At 39.4% G+C, this 22,169-nt stretch overlaps 1 protein-coding gene across 12 annotated transcripts in view; it reads left to right on the top strand.

Annotated features, from left to right (window-relative positions):
* The window catches only part of BBX (BBX high mobility group box domain containing), a 272,393-nt gene that overhangs the window by 203,903 nt on the left and 46,321 nt on the right, over window positions 1-22,169 (top strand). For all 12 annotated transcript variants that reach the window (XM_078065702.1, XM_078065708.1, XM_078065696.1 and 9 more), the window contains 3 exons: window positions 3,408-3,488; window positions 7,784-7,858; window positions 15,965-16,045. In XM_078065702.1, the coding sequence (XP_077921828.1) occupies window positions 3,408-3,488; window positions 7,784-7,858; window positions 15,965-16,045 (237 nt within the window). The remainder of the gene's footprint in view (window positions 1-3,407; window positions 3,489-7,783; window positions 7,859-15,964; window positions 16,046-22,169) is intronic.

The raw sequence follows: 22,169 nt of genomic DNA on the forward strand, positions 1-22,169 counted from the left end.
GCACACAAGAATGAATTTCTACATACATACATTTTCCATGTCATTGAGCCATATTTACATTTTGAGATTTTTGATGGAAATATGCCTAGCATGTATCACACACATTTCTGCCTTTTAAAAAGGCTATATTTTATAATTATCCTTATCTTGACAACTTAGAACCATAGTTATGAATATTAATTACTGCAATGAACTGAAGCCTTCAGGAGACACTTTGAGACTCTTTACTCTACTTTAATTTCTTTTAGATAGACCGCAGTGCTTTATAAAACATTTGTGTCCGTTCTTTACAGTTTTTCTGTGTTCTCCCCTCTTTTGCTGCTGTTACTGTTTCTTTTGCAGCCCTCTTCTTATTATCCCTGCTCAGGGCCCCTTCTCATTTGCGGCTTCTGATTCTGCTGTGGACCAGAGAGGCAGGTAACCACATAGCTAGTAGGAACCCAGTTCTCCTGGGCTCCTAATTTTGTGCTGTTTCCCTTACAGTACACTGAAAATATATGCTAAATCCACAGTGCTTTAAAGTTAAGAGTAACTAATGCCTTAAACTTAATGAGTAAAGAGTAACTGGATTTTGCCAGACGTCTTAGAGTAGGATGCATAGCCTTAGTGATTCTGTTACTGCTATTTTAACTATTGGTCAGTCTTTGTTGTCTGATTCCTGGCCAGGTCATTGAGATTCTTTGTATCCATACACACACAGAATCAAGTCAGCCAACAGATACTCATTGTACATCTACTATGTATCAGGTGCATGGTGAGCACAAACATGCATATATAGACTTCTTTGATTTCATAGCCCAATTAATACAACGTGTGGAGGATTACAGTTGCCTTGATAATTACTTACATTTGAATTATCTATTCAAATAGAAAGTTTTATTTATGACCATCCATTATAATGATTTGCAGAGGGTCTCATTTAACTTTAAAATTTTGTGACTTGTGTAGTTATGGCCAAATAATCTATAAACAGCACTTGAAGAGAAAGTTGACTTTTCTTCTTATAGTTCATATGAACTCTAAGTCATAGGGTAACTAATTTCCTCATAACTGGTAACTTTCTCGTGTATCATGAAATATCTATCTGAAGTAAGACTACATGTTATATAGACTTTATGCAGTGTAGTTACCCTGAATATATTTGATTCCAAATACCTTTCATAGATTATGTCACATGTGCAACCTATATTATTACATTTTAAAACACTTCATAATTTTAATTTAATCCTAGGCTTGATTTTAAATAAAATTTTTATTATTTACCAAGATACCTAGGAGCTACACATAAAGGATTTCTTTACAAACCAAGATAGTATTGATTTTTCTTCATCATTCCTAAACAAAGCTATATTTTGTTCAAGTAGTCCTTTCAATGAAGGAATTCTTTGTGGCTAGTAATTTCAGAATGCACTGGCCTTCTTTTTAGGGCATTTTGTGTCTCCTTGGCTTCAAATTCTTGGGAAGCAAATAAAAACACCATTGGGCCATTTGGCATACAATTTGTCAAATAGTCAAGTGACAGGGAGCCAGTCTTTGGCGGCCATACCACAGGTGGCAAATGAATGAAAGCTTCTGCACCTTCTCTGGAGTTCATCACTGGAAGAAGGTGGCCATTACTCTTTCAAATACAAAGGTGACAATTAAAATTTCAAACACTGGTTCCTGCCCAATGACCTATGACAATGTTAGAGAAACACATCTTCAGTGTCTAATGAAGAGGTTCAGTGAGAAACTCCATTTTTAGGAACATAATCTGGGTGAAAGCTGTTTCTATAGGATTCAACCACCTAACATAATCATATGAAGCTCTTAAAATTACATTGGAAAAGGTTTACTAACACAGGAAAAATTATGTATTGTTTAAAAAAAGCATTCTTTAACTTATTACAGTATCTCATTTTTGATGAAGTTATTGTACACAACTGGGAGAATATTTATGAGTATTAGTGGTGCTTTTGCAGATAGCACTGTAGATGATTTTTCTTCTGTATTTTGGTTTTTTTTTTTCAGATGTGCAACAGTGAACTTTGATTTTTTTATTGTCAGAAAAATTTTTTTTAAGATTTTGTTTGTTTATTTGACAGAGAGAGAGCACAAGCAGGGGGGAGCAGCAGGCAGAGGGAGAATCAGGCTCCCCACTGAGCAAGGAGCCCGATGCGGGGCTCGACCCCAGGACCCTGGGATCATGACTTGAGCCGAAGGCAGACACTTAACCGACTGAGCCACCCAGGCGTCCCTGTCAGAAACATGCTTATTTAAAACAATTCTTAACTTGTTTTTCCTCTATAGTAAAAGATAACTTTTTCCCTAAGACTTCCAAACCTTGGCATTTAGGAAGGGGGCTGAGAGGACACACTGATTTAGGATTTAGAAGACATGTCAAACTTTTTTTTAGTTTATTTAAAAAATGCTTGTTGACATTGTGAGCGGGCAGTGTTGAGCATTCTTTATTAAACAGAGCCCCAGGAAGAAGATGGATGATAAACAAATGTTTATGTCTTGTGGTGATAAGTAAAAATAAGGGAATTATTGAATGTTGGGGAGGGGAGGTGTTGTTTACTTTTCTGGTCCTAAGTTCCTTCATCTGTAAAAAGAGTCAGATCTGAGGAATAACAATATCATTCTCTCAACATTCTGTGACTCTCAAGACTTTTGAATTACATTTGGCTTCCTAAGTGATTATGTCACCCAAATGCAGAAATAGGTCAGAAACAGCAATGAGGTAAAAAAAGGAAGTGTGTGTCCTGACAAGAGTACTTGATTAATAACAGAATTTTTTTAAAAATCCAGTGGCATTTCTATAACTGTTGTTAGTAATAAAGATCGCAAATGAAGATTATAGAGCACTAAATGTTTACCCAATGTAGTGAATAGTGCAAAAGAAAATATATATTATAAAAGAAATTATTCTTAGGTAAATACTAACTTCTCTATGATTAGGGTTTGTGTATAAACACATGAACACCTAGAAAACAAGAATTTGACTTCAGTTTTATTTTCCCAAATGGTTTATATTATCAAATCCCATTTGTGTTTTCATGTAGTTAGGTGATATAAAACATTGGGGAAACATAGAACGCGAAAGAAGTAGATATTTTTTGGAATTGGTGGCAGAAAGCCAAGAGATCAGATGGGCATCGTTGTAGAAATTTCTCTTCATTGTATATTAACTTTTCTAAAATGCATTGTCTTGTCCATCTCCTGCTTTTTATTGCATTATTTAACTGTTGGATGGCACTTTGTATAAAGCTTTGCAGACTATAACTGCTGTTTTGTCATAGGTTGCCTCAGTTGGGGGAATGAAAACTATTCTCTCCTCAAATAGGAATATTTGAGGTGGCATTTGTCATCTGTTGTCTTCCAGAAACTATCCCTATGATGCCTCATACCATCTTTCTTTGTTTCAGATATCCTCTGGCACTTGTAGGCAGGATGTTTCGGAATCCCCCGAATTACGTCAGAAGTCCCCATTATTTCAGTTTGCTGAGGTAATGTATTACAGTTCATACTTAATGAGAGTATAATGTGAGCTTAAATTTAGACTGATGGCAGTAAGTTAAAGCAATGAAGAACTCTCCTTAGCTCACTTAACATAGATGGGAAAAGAGAATCAAATTTTGGAAAAGGTATTTTGGAACTCCAGAGTCTCCTAATTAAGGAATAACTTTATGTGTATAGAAGCTTGTTATTAAGTCATAGTAAATATTATTACATTTAAACTGCACCACTAATTTTTGTTTATGGATAGTAAAATTACGGATACAATTATTGTTAGAACTTAGTCATTTATTAGCTATTAATTTATCAGTGTTAAATCAGAAGGTAGAGTCAACTCATGGTTGTTGGCTGTGCGTTCCTTTTTTTTTAAAGTACACTTTGCTCTTAATTGAAATGTTAGCATGCATTTGGCATTTTTCAAAGTCTTATGTCTTGTGTCAGACCTGTTTGACTCAATATGTTTCTAACATTGCTTCAGAGATGATGTAGGAAAGCATATTATCCTTAATATGAAGTCCATAAGGTTAAGACTGCTTCCTAAGATATCTTCATTTACCCTAGAACTCAATATGGAGCCATCATTAATTTTCTTAAACCTTAACCCAAGTGGTCTTTACTTGATCACTTGAATTGTCTTTTACTAGACCTTCTCTCACACTGTCATCCTTCCTTACGTTTGCCCTTGTGTTAGATTTTGCACAAAGAGCATATTTTTAGTTTCAGATTATTTTCCTCTCCAGTACCCTTTCCTGGTGGTTCTCAACATTTCATTGGCAAAACTACTATTCACAAAGGCAGAGGCCATTCCTTTTCAGACATTGTTTATTATATATAAATGCCTTGCTGATATCACCAGAATGTTAGAATACATATTTGCTCACATATTCCTTATCTGTCACTTTCCTTTCTGACTGTGTGAGATATGCTGTGAATTACAATTGTTTTGTATATTGTTTCCTTAAGAATTTAATGTCACAGAGGATTCACTCTGCACTCAGTTTTTAGACAATAGTTATAGGCATATGAAATAATGTTGGTCCCAACTTTGAAAGCAGACATGCTTGACCCAGTGGTCCCTGAACCTCTAAAGATCTAATGAAAACCCTAAAATTTCATGTGAAATTTTGGGTGTATTGGCATATGTGTATTTTTGTGGGTTCTATAGGACACCTAAGATTCCAAAGAGATCCCTAACTCTGTTGCTTTTATATAAAGGGTCCCTATCCCTAATCTGATATTTCTTCAGGAGCTCCCTATTCATGTGATTGACTATCTCTTTATCCCAGTATTAATTTATTTTTATTTTATTTTTTTTACTTAATCATTTCTTTCTTTTTTATTTTTTATTATTATGTTAATCACCATATATTACATCATTAGTTTTTGATGTAGTGTTCCATGATTCATTGTTTGTCTATAACACCCAGTGCTCCATGCAGAATGTGCCCTCTTTAATACCCATCACCAGGCTAACCCATCCTCCCACTCCCCTCCCCTCTAGAACCCTCAGTTTGTTTTTCAGAGTCCATAGTCTCTCATGGTTCGTCTCCCCCTCTGATTTCCCCCCCTTCATTCTTCTCCTGCTGCTATCTTCTTCTTTTTTTTAACATATAATGTATTATTTGTTTCAAGGTACAGATCTGTGATTCAACAGTCTTGCACAATTCACAGCGCTCACCATAGCACATACCCTCCCCAGTGTCTATCACCTAGCCACCCCATCCCTCCCACCCCCCACCACTCCAGGAACCCTCAGTTTGTTTCCTGAGATTAAGAATTTCTCATATCAGTGAGGTCATATGATACATGTCTTTCTCTGATTGACTTATTTCGCTCAGCATAATACCCTCCAGTTCTATCCACGTCGTTGCAAATGGCAAGATTTCATTCCTTTTGATGGCTGCATAATATTCCATTGTATATATATACCACACCTTCTTTATCCATTCATCTGTCGATGGACATCTTGGCTCTTTCCATGGTTTGGCTATTGTGGACATTATTGCTGTAAACATCAGGGTGCCCGTACCCCTTTGGATCCCTACATTTGTATCTTTGGGGTAAATACCCAGTAGTGCAATTGCTGGATAGTATAGGTAGCTCTATTTTCAACTTTTTCAGGGACCTCCATACTGTTTTCCAGGGTGGCTGCACCAGCTTGCATTCCCACCAACAGTGGAGGAGGGTTCCCCTTTCTCCGCATCCCCGCCAACATCTGTCATTTCCTGACTTGTTAATTTTATCCATTCTGACTGGTGTGAGGTGGTATCTCATTGAGGTTTTGATTTGGATTTCCCTGATGCCGAGCGATGTTGAGCACTTTTTCATGTGTCTGTTGGCCATTTGGATGTCTTCTTTGGAAAAATGTCTGTTCATGTCTTCTGCCCATTTTTTGATTGAATCATTTGTTCTTTGGGTGTTGAGTTTAAGAAGTTCTTTATAGATTTTGGGTACTAGCCCTTTATCTGATATGTCATTTGCAAATATCTTCTCCCATTCTGTCGGTTGTCTTTTGGTTTTGTTGACTGTTTCTTTTCCTGTGCAAAAGCTTTTTATCTTGATGAGGTCCCTATCCCAGTATTAATTTATAAGTAAATCCTTTTGTTTAGAAGCTTGTGAAATGCTTTTCAAAAATCTAGATTGTTGATGGTAGTGGTTCTCTTCATTTCATCCATTGTCTTAATCCTCAAAGAAATATAGGTTAGGCAATTAATTCCCCTTATATAAACTCACTATTTTCTTCAACTTTTATTGAGGGTGCATAGGAATGAAAAATGCTGTCTGAAGTAAGACCTACCCAGGACCTCAGGAAAATCCTCGTGGATTCATATTTGCAATCTGTCACACTTGCACATGGTGCTCATTTGAAATGATAGGTTTCATGGTTTAACCAAAAAGAGTATAATTTTACCTTCAAATGTCCTTAAAATACTTGGTTAAATTTTATTCATTCACAGTGGTCTCTTTGTGAAATAGGATCTGGATCTTTTTCTTTTTACTGGTATTTATTCTAAAGATGCTTATATGTCTAATTATAGTGGCATTAAAATTTTCTTAATGGCTTCAGCAGTGAATAAAGTCAGTAATTCCGTCAGTCTCTTTACTAATTCTTTCTCATCCCTAAACATTACTTTGATACTGTATCAACAGCTGCCTCCATGGTTTTTCTAACCAGCTTAATTGAATTAAGATGAAAAAAATGACTTCTCTGAGGAGTTATGATTAAGGTGCATCTATGCTTAGTAAGTACCCTTTGATGGAGTTGGTGAGCACAGTTACTTGAAGGAGAATACTTTTATGGGACTGGGAATGGGCTGAATTCATAATACCCAGGCTTTTTGCTCTTGTGACTCACTCTCACCCTATTTTGTAGCTGTATAGAAGTCTTGTTCACTTGGGAACCAAAATTAATAACTGACCTTGTTCTCAAAAGATCTTTGGAAAGTACTTCTATGGGGCCATCAGAGCAAACTTTTAATGAGGCTACCGTAATTACCAAGTGGAAATGAAAGGCCTCCTAGTTGAACCAGCTGTGGTAAGGCAGAATCCTCTATCCACGGTCAGATGCCTGAAGAGTGATAGTGACAGAGAGTGTGTGCATGTATGCATGCATAGTGTTACAAAAGAGATGCTCTTCCTGTTCAGTGAGTATTGAGTTCTCGTGCTATGCCAAGCAGTATATTCTGTAGCTTTTCTTTTCATCGTAATCCTGTAAAATGGGGATTATTCTCTTCATCATTATCATCAATTTATAGTTGGGAAAAATAAGTCTCAGAAAGATCAGCTGAGCTGCCCAAGGTCATGTAGCTCGTGAGCAGTCAGCTAAGATTCAGTCCCAGATACCCTGACCCATACATCCATATGCTTCTCCAGCACTGCTTCCCAGCTGCCTCTAAGCAGAGAACAGCTTGGGGGGAGTGGTGTAGGGAAGAGAGAGCGACTGGCTTTTCTTGCAGCTTCCAGCTTTTAATAATATTTTTAAAAATATATTAAAATAAAGCAGTTCATCTCAAGTCTCCTCAACGACTGTTTGCAGCATACCTGATACCCTACAAGAGACATGGCAGATGAGCAAAACTTGGTCCTTTGTTCTTCCAATCATCTGTTTTTAGAAACATGGCCTTTGTCTTCCTTTATCATTTATACTGTTCTTCTAAAAGGCATTAAGGGTGATGATTCATGTCTTAATCTTTATCAGTGTCTACAGTGGAAATATATGGCAGAATCTATTAGTCTGATATGGGAAAATGTCCTTGTGCATTAAAAATTACTTGTTTCCTTTCAGATATCTTCAAGTTCGTCCCACCCTGATACTCCTTCAAAACAGTGTCAAGCATCAGCCTTGTTTCAGTTTGCAGAGGTATTGCCTCTTTTTTTTTTTTTAAATGCTTATTGGGCTGAGAAACTTACTGAGCTCAGAACGGAGTTTTAATAACATATAGTGAACTTTAGGCATGCCTCTTGCCATTACGAACATAATGCACATAAGGGAATACTTAATGCTTTTTGCTGCCTTTGCTATATTCATAGTCAGAGAAGCTCCATATTTTGTATTCATTTATAAGCATTCATTAAGGAGTTCATTTAGAATAGACACTTTCCAGTAATTCATTTGTTTCATTTTACCTTGTTTTTAATTTATTTTAAAAGCTTAGAAAAAACTGCTGTCCACATCCATAGGATTCCAATTTATTAAATGTTTCCAATAGTGAAATTAGATGCTGTGATTTATGAATAACTCACAGTGGATGCAGTGGTGAATACAACCTGTTAAATCATCAGTACTTAGCTTTCGATGTGATGTAGCTTTAGCCAGCATTTTTATTAGTGCTTAATCCCAGGCTTAGATCAGGTCAGCTCTTGCAGGATCTCAGATTTCTTTGGTTTGTCAGCCAGAGAGAGAGCACACACTAGAGAGTGCTTACTTAGTTGGTGTGGAGAGGCACATATGATATGCTTGATTTTGCCACAAAATCCCTGGCCTCAACCCTATGCTGCTCGTTTCTAACGAGCATTGTAAGACAAATAATAAAGTGTATACAGGTCATGAAAATCAGATGGTGTCTGCTCTAGGTCTTTCCCCTTTTTCCTTTTTTAGTAATTCCAACCAAAAATACATATCATAAACTAAGCAGTTTTTTGAAGGGTTGAGAGAAAATGACAAGCAGGACTGTTCTGTTTAATATTGATGTATTGAATCATTTTGATTCATTTGAGTAAAAAGTGCTGCATAAACGAAATGTAAAATGATATCCATTTGGCAGGAGAAAACCCAGCATCCTACTTTGAAAATGAGGAAAAGTTACTTTCAGCTTTTACATTAAAAAAAGAAATACTGCTTCTTCTCGGGACACTTGGGTCAACCACTGTGATGTTATGCCACCAATTGGTCTGCATAGCTGTTAGGCTTCTCTGCCACAGTATTTGCTTCATTTGTTGAGGGCTATTCTAGAAAACTGGTAACAAAAATGCCATATAATACTACCATTTATGAAGACAATTTGCTTGATGAATCTGAATAAATTAAGAATTTATTATAATCTGTCATTACGATAAGCAGACTGTTATTTCCAGCCTGAGGAAATCATTTTAATATTTCCTTGCTTTCCTCCAGTTGGTGGCATCCATTTATTTGATACTAGTAATTTTTTTAAGAGTTGAAAAAGAATTTTGGTATGGTGACTAAATTTGGTTTTAATCTTAATACCTGAGCCAGCCCCATGCAACTATTTAGAAATATTTTCCTCAAAACAGAATGTATTTGCCATATGTTCTGTTTGATTAAATTCTAAACTCTGTAGCAGGAATATTAGAAAGGTAATGGCTCATTTTTGACACACCTGATATACATTAACTACCAAGAGTATTCAACTTCATTTAAAATGTCAGTATGGGATATCGCAGCTGGTGTTTCCAACAGTTCTCTCCACTCAGAGCATGATTGTTATTTAAGTGATACTATTATCATATTTATGAGGAGTTCCTGAAGCCCTGGGCAGCTCTGAGGGACCAGTTTGATGATGTAACAGTGGCTATCCTGTAATTCTGGAGAATGAGATCTGAGCCTCTCTTAAACAGATTAATGCTTCCTTGCTGCTCAGTATGCTTACTCCTTAAAGCATGAGAAAGGTTTTTTTTATAGGAAAGAAAAGAACCTTTTCTCACTTGAGACTTATGCAGGGAGATATTTCACTCCTCTGCTCAGTAGCACTGGTCTTCTGAGGGCTTTTGGGTTTTGATCATGAGACATATATAAGATTTGAGAGAGCTTTAAAAAATTGTTAATCTGAAAATTATTAGTGCTGTTTCAAGACCTCATAACAGAGTAAGGCATGTGCAGTGGGCAAACCAAATAAAATGTTTTGCCCTAGAATCAAATGTAATTCCCCCTGTCAACTCAGTATATTGTTTCTCCTAGTTATAAGTTTGCATAGATTGATAATATGAGCCCTTTCATTCCTAAGCCAATTAAATTATTACATACTTGGTTATTGTGGTGATAGGGGCCCCCAAATGTGGGACAACAGTCTGGTGAAAGCCGGTGGCACAGCTGGTGACAAGAATTCACCTGAGGCAGAACAAAGGAGATAGAAGTTTATGGAACATGCTGGAAGGGAGCAGCGGGCCATCTGCAGAGCAGGGGGTGGGGGCTGTTTTTAAAGAGGGAAGGTGAGGATAAGTAGCCCATGGGTCAATTAGGGCCTCTGGGTATCTTGAGGTGGGTCCCCCAATGGGCCAGTCTGTATTCATCCAGGTGGTCGCTGTGGGCCTTTTCTACAGTCCATCGCTCAAGCCTGTTTGCCTAAAAGTGGCCTCTGCAGTTACTGATTGTAACTGTTACATGTGATTATACAAGAGAAGTACACGGTTCTCTAAGGATATATAACTTCTCTAGTCACTTGTCTCAGCTGGCCCAAGAGAACCCTAAATTTCAATCTCTGCCATCTTAAGATCTGACCACATTGTCAGCCTCATTTAGGGTTGGTTTATTTAAAGCCAAACAAGAGCTAACTAGATGAACTAATAAAATTATCTACTAAAATCTGCCATGAGCACATATATTGCAATAGAAATAGAATAGGCTGTAATTACTACCTATAATCATATCCCTTAAGCTTTTATAATTATTTCATATAACACCCATCAGCTTTGAGAAAACAGAAAGACTCTTGAAATTCTTGTTTTAATTAGCCTACAGCAGAGGTTCTCAAACTTTAAAATGCATCGGAGTCCCCTCAAAGGCTTGTTCAAACACAGATTGCTGGGCCTCACTCCCAGGGTTTCTGATTTATTGAGTCTGGCGTGGGGCCTCGGAATTTGCATTTCTAACAAGTTTCCTGTTAGGAAACCACAATTTGAGACCACTGCTCTGTAGTTTATAATTGTTACTGTGAGTTATTAGCTCGTCCTTGTGAAGGCACTTCCTAGTATCTCTGGGGCCTCATAGGGAAGGGGCGAAGTGAGAAAGGGGAGGACATGTAATAGAACACTACTCGGTAACCCACTTGTACCCCCTCTCTTTTCAGAGGGATTTCAGTCCTGTTATATACACTTAGAGAAAAGTGAGTGTTTCTATGATTTAGGAAACAATTTACTCTTTAAAAATGTTTAGCTTTGTAATATTATTTTAAGGTCAGGCATGCAAAATTCTTAGAGACCATTCCTGCTTATTTGATTTACAAACATTCATAACTCTAGGAAGAGGTTAGCTAGATCTTCTCTTGACACAGGGTCATTTATTGTGTAAAATAGTTGTCCTAGAAACACCCTTTTTAAGAAACAGTAAGCCCTGGGCATTTTTTTAAGTTGAAGTTGTTTTTTCTTTCATACCGAGCCCTGGGTCTCTGCTGCAAGCTGAGAAGGATGTTTTTCTTTCTTAACCATGTCTGATAGTTTCAAAACTCACTGAAGTTAACCAACTTGGAACCATGAAACTGAATAAAGAACATTTTGTTTATATATTCTTCATGAAAGTTTATGTTTAAAGGGAGAAAATGTATCTACTTTACAAGATATAGAAAGAAATATAGAGTGCAGAGCCTGCCCCACCACCCATTTCAGCCTGTCTCCAATCCTTACTGATACTCATAATTCATCTACATGCAACTTGGCCCATCTGAAGAGCGGTTGCTGTCTCCAGGCTCTGATCCATTACACTGGTCAGAATGAGTTTCCTATCTGCATCTTCTCTTGTTTACAGGTAGAGTGACACATCCATCACATTTTAGATCTCATTTACTGAAGACTAATGACCACATGTAATGCCAGAAGGCAGCTGTTGTCTTCTATTATTAACAAGTCTGAAAGCCATGACCAGTTTACGTATTCTTTCTGTTGTGTGGTTGACTCTTACACCTAAAATAGATCTTTGCATTGAAATACTACATATTTTCTTTGAAGGCAAAAAACTAATCTGGATGATTTAGACCAGTAAGTTTGGACATTAAAACTTCCCTTAGAAAGTATTTACTTTGCCAGTATAAATACAACCATAATCTCACCAAATTTAAGGCATTGCCACAATTGGATATAAGCAATAGGTGCAAATTTAAAGCATTCATTTTCATGATGGACTGTTCAATATGTTACAGAATATTACACCCGACAAAAACCATATACTCACACTGCAGCTAATCAGTGTGAAAGAATTACGTGTTTTATTAGAAGCATTAATATTTCTTTTAAGGTAAGAAAGACCAATCATCCCATACTGTTCTTTTATTATTATTATTATTCATTCAGTAATTATCAGTCATTTCCTCCCAGGCTGCAGTGTTTTATGATACCCCTCATAATTGCAAAAGACTTCCACTATTACCTAATTTGCTTTTGATCTTTACTACCTGTTTCCTTGGTGTGGCTCCCCTACCTCAGGCAGCTATAAAATTAGCAGTTTAACATCCAGGGTGATCATTTTTCTTAGCTCTCTTGCTGTACTTCACGTACTATTACATCCACTTTGTTTATCGGAACAGTACATACTAGCCAAAGGAGAGACTATGGTGGAGTTAAGAGATTGGCAAGTGCCATCCAATTTGAGGAAAATAAAAAGCAAAGCCAAGAATGTACTATCCAGTATGGCCCACTAGTGTCCCCTACCCAGAAGTGTAACGTAACACGCACTTCCCTCCATCAGCCAACCAGACATTGAAAAACATATTAACAGTATTGTTCTTATTTGAAAGGATGCATAAGTTTCTTGAATAGAAAAAAAAAAAAATGGTGGGAACGAGCAGTAGTATAACAAATCAGCATTGTACAAGCTCTAATGAAGCCATGAGAATAGATCAGATTACTGAGAGAAAATGTGTAAATAAAAAGACAAAACCCTGAGGAAAAACATTTAAGGGATCACCAGAGAAAGGAGAACAACAAGGAGTGGGGGGGGAAGGGGGCAGGTAGGAGACAAACAAGGATCTTCCAGCAAAGGAAGCCCAGAGTTGAGTTTCTCGAAAGAAAGATCAGCCACCTCGAATGTTGCCAAGAAATCAAGATAAGGGCCAGCCACGGCGCCTGGGTGGCTCAGTTGGTTAAGCGACTGCCTTCGGCTCGGGTCATGATCCTGGAGTCCTGGGATCGAGTCCCGCATCGGGCTCCCTGCTCAGCAGGGAGTCTGCTTCTCCCTCTGACCCTCTTCCCTCTCATGCTATCTCTCATTCTCTCTCACTCAAATAAATAAATAAAATTAAAAAAAAAAAAAGATAAGGGCCAACCATAGCATTAACAAATGTCCAGTTTTTCACCAGCACCCCCCACACCAAAAAAAAAAAAAAAAATTAGGAAACCAAAAGACACTTTTAGAAAGCATATCTCACCACAGTCATTCCATGAAAATTGTACTGGTGGGTGATTCAGGAAATGTTGGGCTACCAAAATACATTGACTCTACCCCACGCAAGCTCCTTTGGAAATTTTCCTTACACCTACACATAGGTAAAAGTCCTCCCATGAGTGATGAGGAAACTAGTCCTTACGAGACATGGGTGGTGGTTCCTTTTGAAAGGTAAAGAACCATTCTCAAGTCTCACCTCAGACAACTGTGCATGGACTCAGGTGGCAGATAATGCAGTCCCAAGTTCTTCCTTGAGCCCCACAGTGGGCCATGCACAGGATGTGTGGTAGTAAGTGAGGAGCATAAACCTCCAGCAACACAGGCAACAGCAGAGGGCACCAGTGGAAGAATGAGAACTGCACCCCATCCTGGCTTACTGCAGCGATGCCACGCTCGTCCTCTAGCAATTCTTGAGTATCATGTGACTGTGTGACAGATAAAAATTCTACAGATTATTAGATGTCAAAATTATCCTCTAACATTGCAGTTTTTAATTCCATTCCAATTTCAGTATGTAACTAATTTTTGGAACTATACTAAAAGAGTTTGTTTATTCATATTACTAATGATAAATTCTCGTTAAATAATAATTGGGCCATTTATTGAGAGCATAATATGAGCTCAGCACTGTGCCAGACTCTTCATTAACATAAAATCTAATCTTCACAACAGTAATATGGGACAGGTATTACTGTTTCTGTTTCGAAGATGAGGTAGAGGAGACTCAAAGTCTTGATTATTTCCTTAAGTCAACACAGCAAAAGGTGATGAAGGCGTGTCTGTGTGACCAGAGGTCATGTTCTTTCATTTGTACAACCTTGGTTCAGGGCACTGACAGATCTATGTTCAGTACTTCATTCCCCCAAGTCATTGAGAGGTGGTGTTCGTTCTCTTAGTTTAGTAATAAGGTGAGTAATTCAGCTTGTCTAGAAAAAGTAGAAGTGGCATATATCAGAGAAAATTTAGCTAGAAGAAAATATTCCAGACTTCAGAAAGATTGAGCCCCATTTAGTTAATTTTCAAATAGTTTTTTTTTTTTAAGATTTTATTTATTTACTTGAGAGAGAGAGAGCAGGAGTTGGGGGGGGGGGGCAGAGGGAGAGGGAGAAGCAGACTCCCTGCTGAGCAGGGGCCTGACCTGGGGCTTGATCCCAGGACTGGCATCATGACTTGAGCCAAAGTCAGACGCTTACCCAACTGAGCCACTTAGGCGCCCCTACTATTTAGTTAATTTTCTAAGGAAGAAGTAGTTGGGATTAAATAGCAAAGAACTGTTAAAAATGACAGCATCTAGGAAGAAAAAGTCCTTATTTCATAAACTAGACCCTTCTAAATGGTCCAGGTAGCTTATTAACTATTTGCCTCTACGAAGGGAAAATTCTCTTTAGCAGCGAGCTCCCAATCTCTCCCAGAGCTGACAGCTCCACAGAATTCCCCGTGGGAGTTGGGGTCACCTATAAGGATATAGACACCAGGCAGGACTGCCTCCTAAACTAAACTGAGAGATACCTCTGTCTTAAATTGAGAAAGAATTCAGAATCACAAAGAATATAAAAAGCTTACACCGGAGCTAGCTCCTTTAATGATGACAGAACTTCTCCAGGAGAAGAATACTTTGTCAAGATCCCTAAGAATGTATGTCCTCGGGGCGCCTGGTGGCACAGTCGTTGGGCGTCTGCCTTCAGCTCAGGTCATGATCCCGGGGTCCTGGGATCGAGCCCTGCGTCGGGCTCCCTGCTCCATGAGAAGCCTACTTCTCCCTCTCCCACTCCCCCTGCTTGTGTTCCCTCTCTCGCTGTGTCCCTCTCTGTCAAATAAATACATAAAATCTTAAAAAAAAAAAAAAAAAAAAGGAATGTATGTCCTCAGCTTCTTACGGAGTTAGGCTAGAAATTGAAAATGAAGTTTTCATATAAAAATGAAAAAGGACAGTGCAGTTCATTGTTATCAGTGCCCAGCTGCTGTTTGGTCAAATTTGCAGAAGAGCATGCAGGCAGTGTAATATTGTATATGTTCATGTGCCTCAACATAGGCCTTCACTCTGTAACTTACTTAGATATGTGGTCTTGATTGTCAGTCTTTGTGTATGCTTTAGAGCATTCTCTCAAAGCCAGGGCCACGTGCTTTATATGAAACTCTTAGCTTCCCCAGCTCCCATCATAATGCCCTAGTTCATTTATACTGGATTCTCAAAAAAGTATTTGTTGACTGACAAGTCAAATATTTTAGAGATCCCAAATATATTCCTTAAAAAAACAAAACAAAACTTGTTGCTTTGGTACATACAAAATCCCTTGTGTTTGGCCAGTTGATGAGTTGGTGTTTATATAGAAATGGAAATGCGTATCTTGTTTTAAGGTTGTAGAGTTAAATTTAAAGCCTGCAGTTTCCAAGATAATACTCTTAACATTAAACAGCTATCCAAGCCACACCTGGTTTTTGTTACTATTTTTGAGGTTGTTGACTAAAATTGGTTTCAAAAATTATCCCAAGTGCGACACATTTAAAGTTACTTGGTACTTGGGAACAGTGATGTTCTCATAAGCGAAAGAAAGTTCCTGGGTGTGTATGAATAGGAAGTAAAGATTCTGATAACACAACTAACCTTCTTTATGTGAACTGTTTTCAATATAGATTTCTTCGAACACTTCGCAGTTGGGTGGTGCCGAGCCCATGAAGCGCTGTGGGAAGTCAGCACTCTTTCAACTGGCAGAGGCAAGTTTCTAACAATATTTAGAGATAAGATCTGCAGATGTGGAAACCACAAAAAAGGTCATCATCACAGCGTTCTTTAAACTGTGCCATCTCACCCGTGACCAGAAAGTGTGGTGTTACATCTAATTTTCAACCATGAGAGTGTTAGCCTTTAATGTAGGAAAAGAAGGAGTTTTGCTATGAAAAGTCAGTAAGCACGGGAAAAGGGGGCTCAGGGAACTTGCAGAATCCTTTTTCACAGGTAGTATTGTAAAATAAGGTCAGTTTTTGTCCCACATTGATGATATAAGTTCACCCAGAAGAATGGCCGGAGTCATGTTTCTCTCCTCAGATTCTCCTATAACATCCATAAATTCCTAGAAGACACTACTTTTAAACCAGGTGGTTGACGTTTTAATTTGGGGGTGTTTTGGTTTTGGGTTTTGTTTTGTTTTGTTTTTTTGTGACGAACTCCAATGACATGTTTTAAAATCTGGTTTTGTAACACCTGCCAGTTGTACACTTGCTACGATGTGGGCATAAAACGCTGCTGTTCCTTTGGCACAGGAGGAAATGTTTTTTCATGAATCTGAGAGGAGCAGAGAGCCCTCACTTGGTGGGGATGGGCTGGCGAGAAAGGCGCCAGCGCACCTGTTGCTGGGGTAGGCAGGGACCGGGGTTTTCTCTGCCTCCCTGCCGCCGCTCTGCCTTTCTTCTGTGAAAGAAATGTCTGTAGCGCTCGGACACAAGATAATAGCAGTTTTCTCTGTTGGCGAGACAAATTAGGAGGCCCAACATGGGTGACCAAGTATCTCTTATATTAAACTTATTCTTTTCTCTCATTTTTCTGGCTTCCTTCCAGTGAGTTCCTTTTGAGGTGTGTTTTGTTTTGTTTTGTTTTGTTTGTGAGTGATATGGTTCTTTTTATAAAGCCTTTGTAGTTTATTAAATTTAATGGGACAACCTATCATTTTCTAAATTTTATGGTAGCGTATATCATAAAAATCTAGGAGTTTTAAATATGTTTAAATGAAGCTTTTCGAGTCTAGCCAGGTCCACATTAGAAATAGAAAAATACAAAGGCCTGAAACAGTAAAGTATCTAAACAGTGGAACAAATGAACCCTTTGTTGTCTGACATTAAACTGACATGCTTCTTGTAAGACAAAATCAGCCCCAGATAGAGGGCTACAAATGACTCGAAAACTGCCAAAGACCACAGGGAATCATAAGAACTGAGTGAGTCAGTGGCCAAGTACTACTTCAGATAGAACCGAAATGGTAAAGATCTGGCAACAAGTGCACCTTTGGAGTTGGAGCAAACAAATCTTAGTAAACAGAGAGACTACGAGGTCATGAATTTAGTATTTTTAAGACCCTATAGATTGTCAAGACAACGTATTCGGAAGAAGTGACTATTTTTCTTGAATAATACGAAGGTATGGCCCTCTCTGCATTTCCCTGTTTTTGTGTGTGTGTGCGCACACACACGCGTGCACGCTTACATACATATTCATAATACATACATAACAACATTAAATTGTAAAACAAGTTAACTGTCAAATTATTTATCTTTATTGAACAGTTTTATACTAGAAATGTATGGACCTTTGAGGTACTTTGCTGTGGAGGGTGCTAGAGAGATGATTTTGTCTTCTCATTTTCTTTCTTTGGCATAACAGTTAAAAAAAAAAAAAGGATTCCCTATTAAATCAGAGCTCATTAAAAAGAACATTCTTCTAATTTGTAGGGATGCATCCCAAATATGAAACAGATGCTACGGTTTAACAGATGTTTGAATGCTGGTATCATAATTTTAAAGGGGTAGAATGACTGCAATAAGCCTATTCCAATTATAGCAAATCAGCTTATACTCAGACTTGGTTTCTTATAACATCTGAGTAAAAATATATGCTTTTGATAAAACAGGGTCGCTAAAAAATAATTTACCAAGAAAATCTCACATTATTTGCACCACATGAATATGATGCCATAATGCTAATAGACTGTGTTTTAGAATAACATTCTAAATCCATCCCAGTTTCTAATTAAACATAAATATGTGCACAATGGATTAATCAGCGTCTCCAAATAATCACCAGTAGAAATATGCTTCCTCAATTTTTTTTTTATTCCGTGTGTATTTGATATTCATTTTTCTTGAACTGGATATAATATTTAATTATTTCGGGTGCCTCTTGAAACAAGTATAGCAGGATATGGAGGAGGATCTTTTCCTGTTGCCCAGAATTGGTGCTATTGTCTGAAATATGAAAGAACAGCTTTAAATTCACACATATCAAAGGGAAATCCACCAGGAAGTCGCCTTCAGTTTGGGCCAGATCCTTCTCTTGGGATTTATGAAGAGATGGTCTGATCCAGCTCCTGTCCCATGTGCCACTCCAGGGGTTTCTCCTTTCATGCCCATCCTAACCCCCAAGCCATCAGTGGGAGGGGGGCTATCAAAGACTATCCACAGCCATCCGGAATATTTTGGCTTTTCTCCTTGTCCTGAGGAGGAAAGGAAGGAAGTGCTTTCCACTCTTCATCCCAGCCCCGTGTCAAGTAAAGTGAAGGCAGCTCTAAGACAACCTTTGTTAAAGATTGGGGGGGCGGGGGCTGTCTGCAAGAGGTATCTTCTCAGTCTTTGGTGAGAAGCAAGAAATGTTTTAGACAGAAACGTATTGCCGTGCCCTGCGTCTGTCTGACCAAATGAGAAAAGAACTGGAGGAAGTTGGCTGCAGGGAGAGGCTTGGAAGAGCCTGCTGTACTCTCCTTGGCATTGTAGAGATGCATGAGTCTCCACGGGTCAAGTGGACAAAGAGAGCAGTTCAGTGTGATCAGGCAAGAAGCCGTGGGACCATCATGGGGGGAGGCGTTGGCAGAGAGCAGGCCTGGGACAGGCTCTCACATCAGGAGATACGCAACAGAGACAGCTCTGCTCGGACGCTGATGAGCGCCCACAAGCAGGAGTGATGTCCAGCCAGTTTCCACCAGTACAGCTGTCCTGGTACTAACATACCAAATACTTCCCATTGTTAGTTAAAAAAAACTGTAACCCAAACCCCCTGAGTACCCTTGCTGCAACTTTCCCAGCGTTCCCGGGCTCCCCTGATCCTTTCAGCAACTGGAGGATGCAGCAAGGGGCCTGCAAGACCCTGTTCCAGCCCCTGGACCACATCCCTTCTGATCAGTTGGCACCCTTGCCTCTTAAATACTTTGTATACCATCCCTGCCCTTGGCATCCCCTGACAAGGTCATTCAGTCTTATGTAGAGTTAGCGGGAAGACAGACATAACCATGGGCAGTTAGCTTTGCCTCTGCCATTGCTTGTCCTGTCCTCTACAGCAAAAGCTATTAAAAATAGCCTTGTGAAGGGAAGGGCCAGCAACCAGCCCTGGAACTCCCCTCTGCCCCTACCCCATGTCCCTTCCTACAGGCTGACATGGGAGGAGGGCTGAATAAGGAGACCTCCCAAAACTACAGGGGCTGTTGCTTGCAAGAAATGTCTTCGTGGTGAAAAGCAACAAACATTTTAGGCATGTAGTTACTGCTGTGCCCTACACCCACTTGAGCAGGCAAAAAGAAAATTGGAGGAAGTTGGCAGCAGACACAAAGAGCCTTGAATTGGCCTGCACTCTCGGAGTTGGCCTTGTAAGGACCCCTTCTATTTCCTGAGACCCTGTAGCCAGGAGATGCCCCAGGGAAGGCCCTGTTTAAAGGCATTTGATTGGCATTTTCAACTGGGTGGATTTTTAATAGCTGAAAGTGACCTGAAAATTCTGGGATCTGTTCCAGGTATTTTTCAGGAATCTACTCCAGCTAGGAAGGGAGTTGGCATAGTGCTGCTGAGGTCAGGGAATTGAGAAGAAAATACAGTCCTTTATGTTTGAGCCTCCATGAGATTCGTACTGCTCAGTTAATCAGTTGCTTAATTGATGCAGGTACTCTAATGTGTTTCCTTTCATTTTGAAATTAATTAGGTCAGGTCATATAAAGAATAGCAAAGCATCCCCCTGGAGAACTATATTATAGTTGCTGTATAGTTGGAGGACACACAGGGACATCTTCACCCTATGCATTTTAGTGAAGAAAATTCTACACTTGAAGGTCTCTGGTATCAAAATTGCCTAGTATAATAAGATGCACTGTTGATTCATTTATCCCACCAAACAGTAATTAATTGACGACCTATTCCATGCCAATAACAGTGAGGCTGCTGACGTTACCTGCATACGGATGTACAAATAATGTTTATTACAATGGGATAAGCTGCGAACCTTCTTTTAAGATCGGTGGTTTAAGGACACTTTACCTCCAGGTGCCGGGTTGGTGTTAACAGAGTACCACTAGAGACGGGAACACATGCCTAAAAATAGTAATCACTCTTTGTTTGACTTCTCTTTTTCTGAAATAATTTTATGTGTTCTTTAAAATAGGTTATAGATTTTAATAGCAGAAATTCAGTTGTATTATCTAACCGAAGATAATGATGACTTTATTTTACTATCTGCTATGTGGTAGGCACTTTTCTAAGTACTTTATATGTACTCATTGAATTTTCACAGACATTCTCTGAGATAGGTACTATGATCATTCCTCTTTGACACATTAGGGAACAAAAGGGCAGAGAGGTTTTGTGACTTGCCTAAGGTCATGTGGACAGGAAATTGGAGCCTCAGTGGGAAACCCAGGCAGTCTGTCTCCACAGCCCAGGCTCTTCCACACTGGGCTATTCTGCAGCCTTGATGTAGATGAATGTAAAAGACTCTGCAAGTTGCTTGTTATAGGACTTTGCGTATTATAGAAGGCTCTATGGAAGACAGCTCATTCCTACACATATGTGTATGGCTGAATAAGTTGACAGATTTTTCAAGACTACTGTCAAAGAAATGGAACTGATATTTCCTTTTTAAAAAGTGTCTGTACTTTGGAAACTGCCAAGATACATCTTACACCCTTAAATAAGTGCCTATTAGTGGGGAATATACTTTGGAAGATACTGTGAGGAAATTATGGTGTACGACTCCTGTCCTCCAAGAACTTATTCTCCAGTTGCAGAGAGATAAGATATAAAAAGTTGAGGGATGAGAAGTAAGTGTGCAAATGGTTTCACATTGCAGATGAAATGACAAAGCTCTACTTGAGTGACGAATGATACACAAAGTGAATGTGTGAAGCCAAGAAAGGGAGGAATTAATATTAGCAGGAGTGTTGGGAGGACCCAGCACAGAGACGCAGCATGGAGCTGGTTCTTGATGAAGGAGTTGTTGAGGAACAGGGGTTGAAACTAGCAGCCTTTGGGCCACATTTAACTTTTTTTTTCAGCCCACAATTTGTTGACCTGTATTATATTTTACATTTGAATTAGTCCATAATATTTTAAAAATAGAGGTGCAAATAAGTATGTCTGTCTGACCTCTCATGAAAATTTAAGAGAACCTGGAGACACTGGTCCAGCCTTCCTCCATGAGAACAATCGGTCAGGGCTGTAGTAGCACCCTCACCGTCCTCTCCTTTCCCTACTGAGCCCCGAGTCTGAGGCCAGCAGTCACTGCCAGCCCCCACGTCCCCTGTGCACCTCCCTCTTGTACCTAAGCGCCCGTACACAGTGCAGAGTGGGAGCTGCATAATTAAACGGAGAGATGGGAGAGATACAGCAGAGGGATTACGGGGTAAAAAGGCAGGCAGACGTGAGGCAGGTGGATGACAACAGCTCAGTCAGACGGGCAGGAGTAGAGGCTGTGCTGGGAGACTTACGGAAGGCGGAGTGGGGCGACCGGTCGGAATTCGGAGACTGGTTAGTGTGAAGCAGGAAAACCTGTGCTCGAAGATAGTGACGAGCGAGCGAAGATTGAGGGCAGGGGCGTGCAGTGGGAAAGCAGACTCCCGTGGCAGCAGACTCCCGTGTAGAATGGAGTGGAAAACTTCTGGCGACACTCGCGTGTGAGAAGACAAGAGCCAGGGTTGGGGAGGGCCCGGCTGGCAGTGGGAACAGGAGGTAGAAGCAGACAGCAGGGAGGCTGCAGGGGATTTCGTTGGATTCGATGACTGGGTCATTCGATGTGGGAGGCAAAGCGAAAGGGGAGCTGGAGGTGACCCCAGCTCTGAGCCTGAATGCTCGGAGCCCTCCTTCCGGAAGCCTG

The sequence above is a fragment of the Halichoerus grypus genome, chromosome 1 (assembly GCF_964656455.1).
Source record: "Halichoerus grypus chromosome 1, mHalGry1.hap1.1, whole genome shotgun sequence".
In the NCBI taxonomy this organism is placed as follows: Eukaryota; Metazoa; Chordata; class Mammalia; order Carnivora; family Phocidae; genus Halichoerus; species Halichoerus grypus.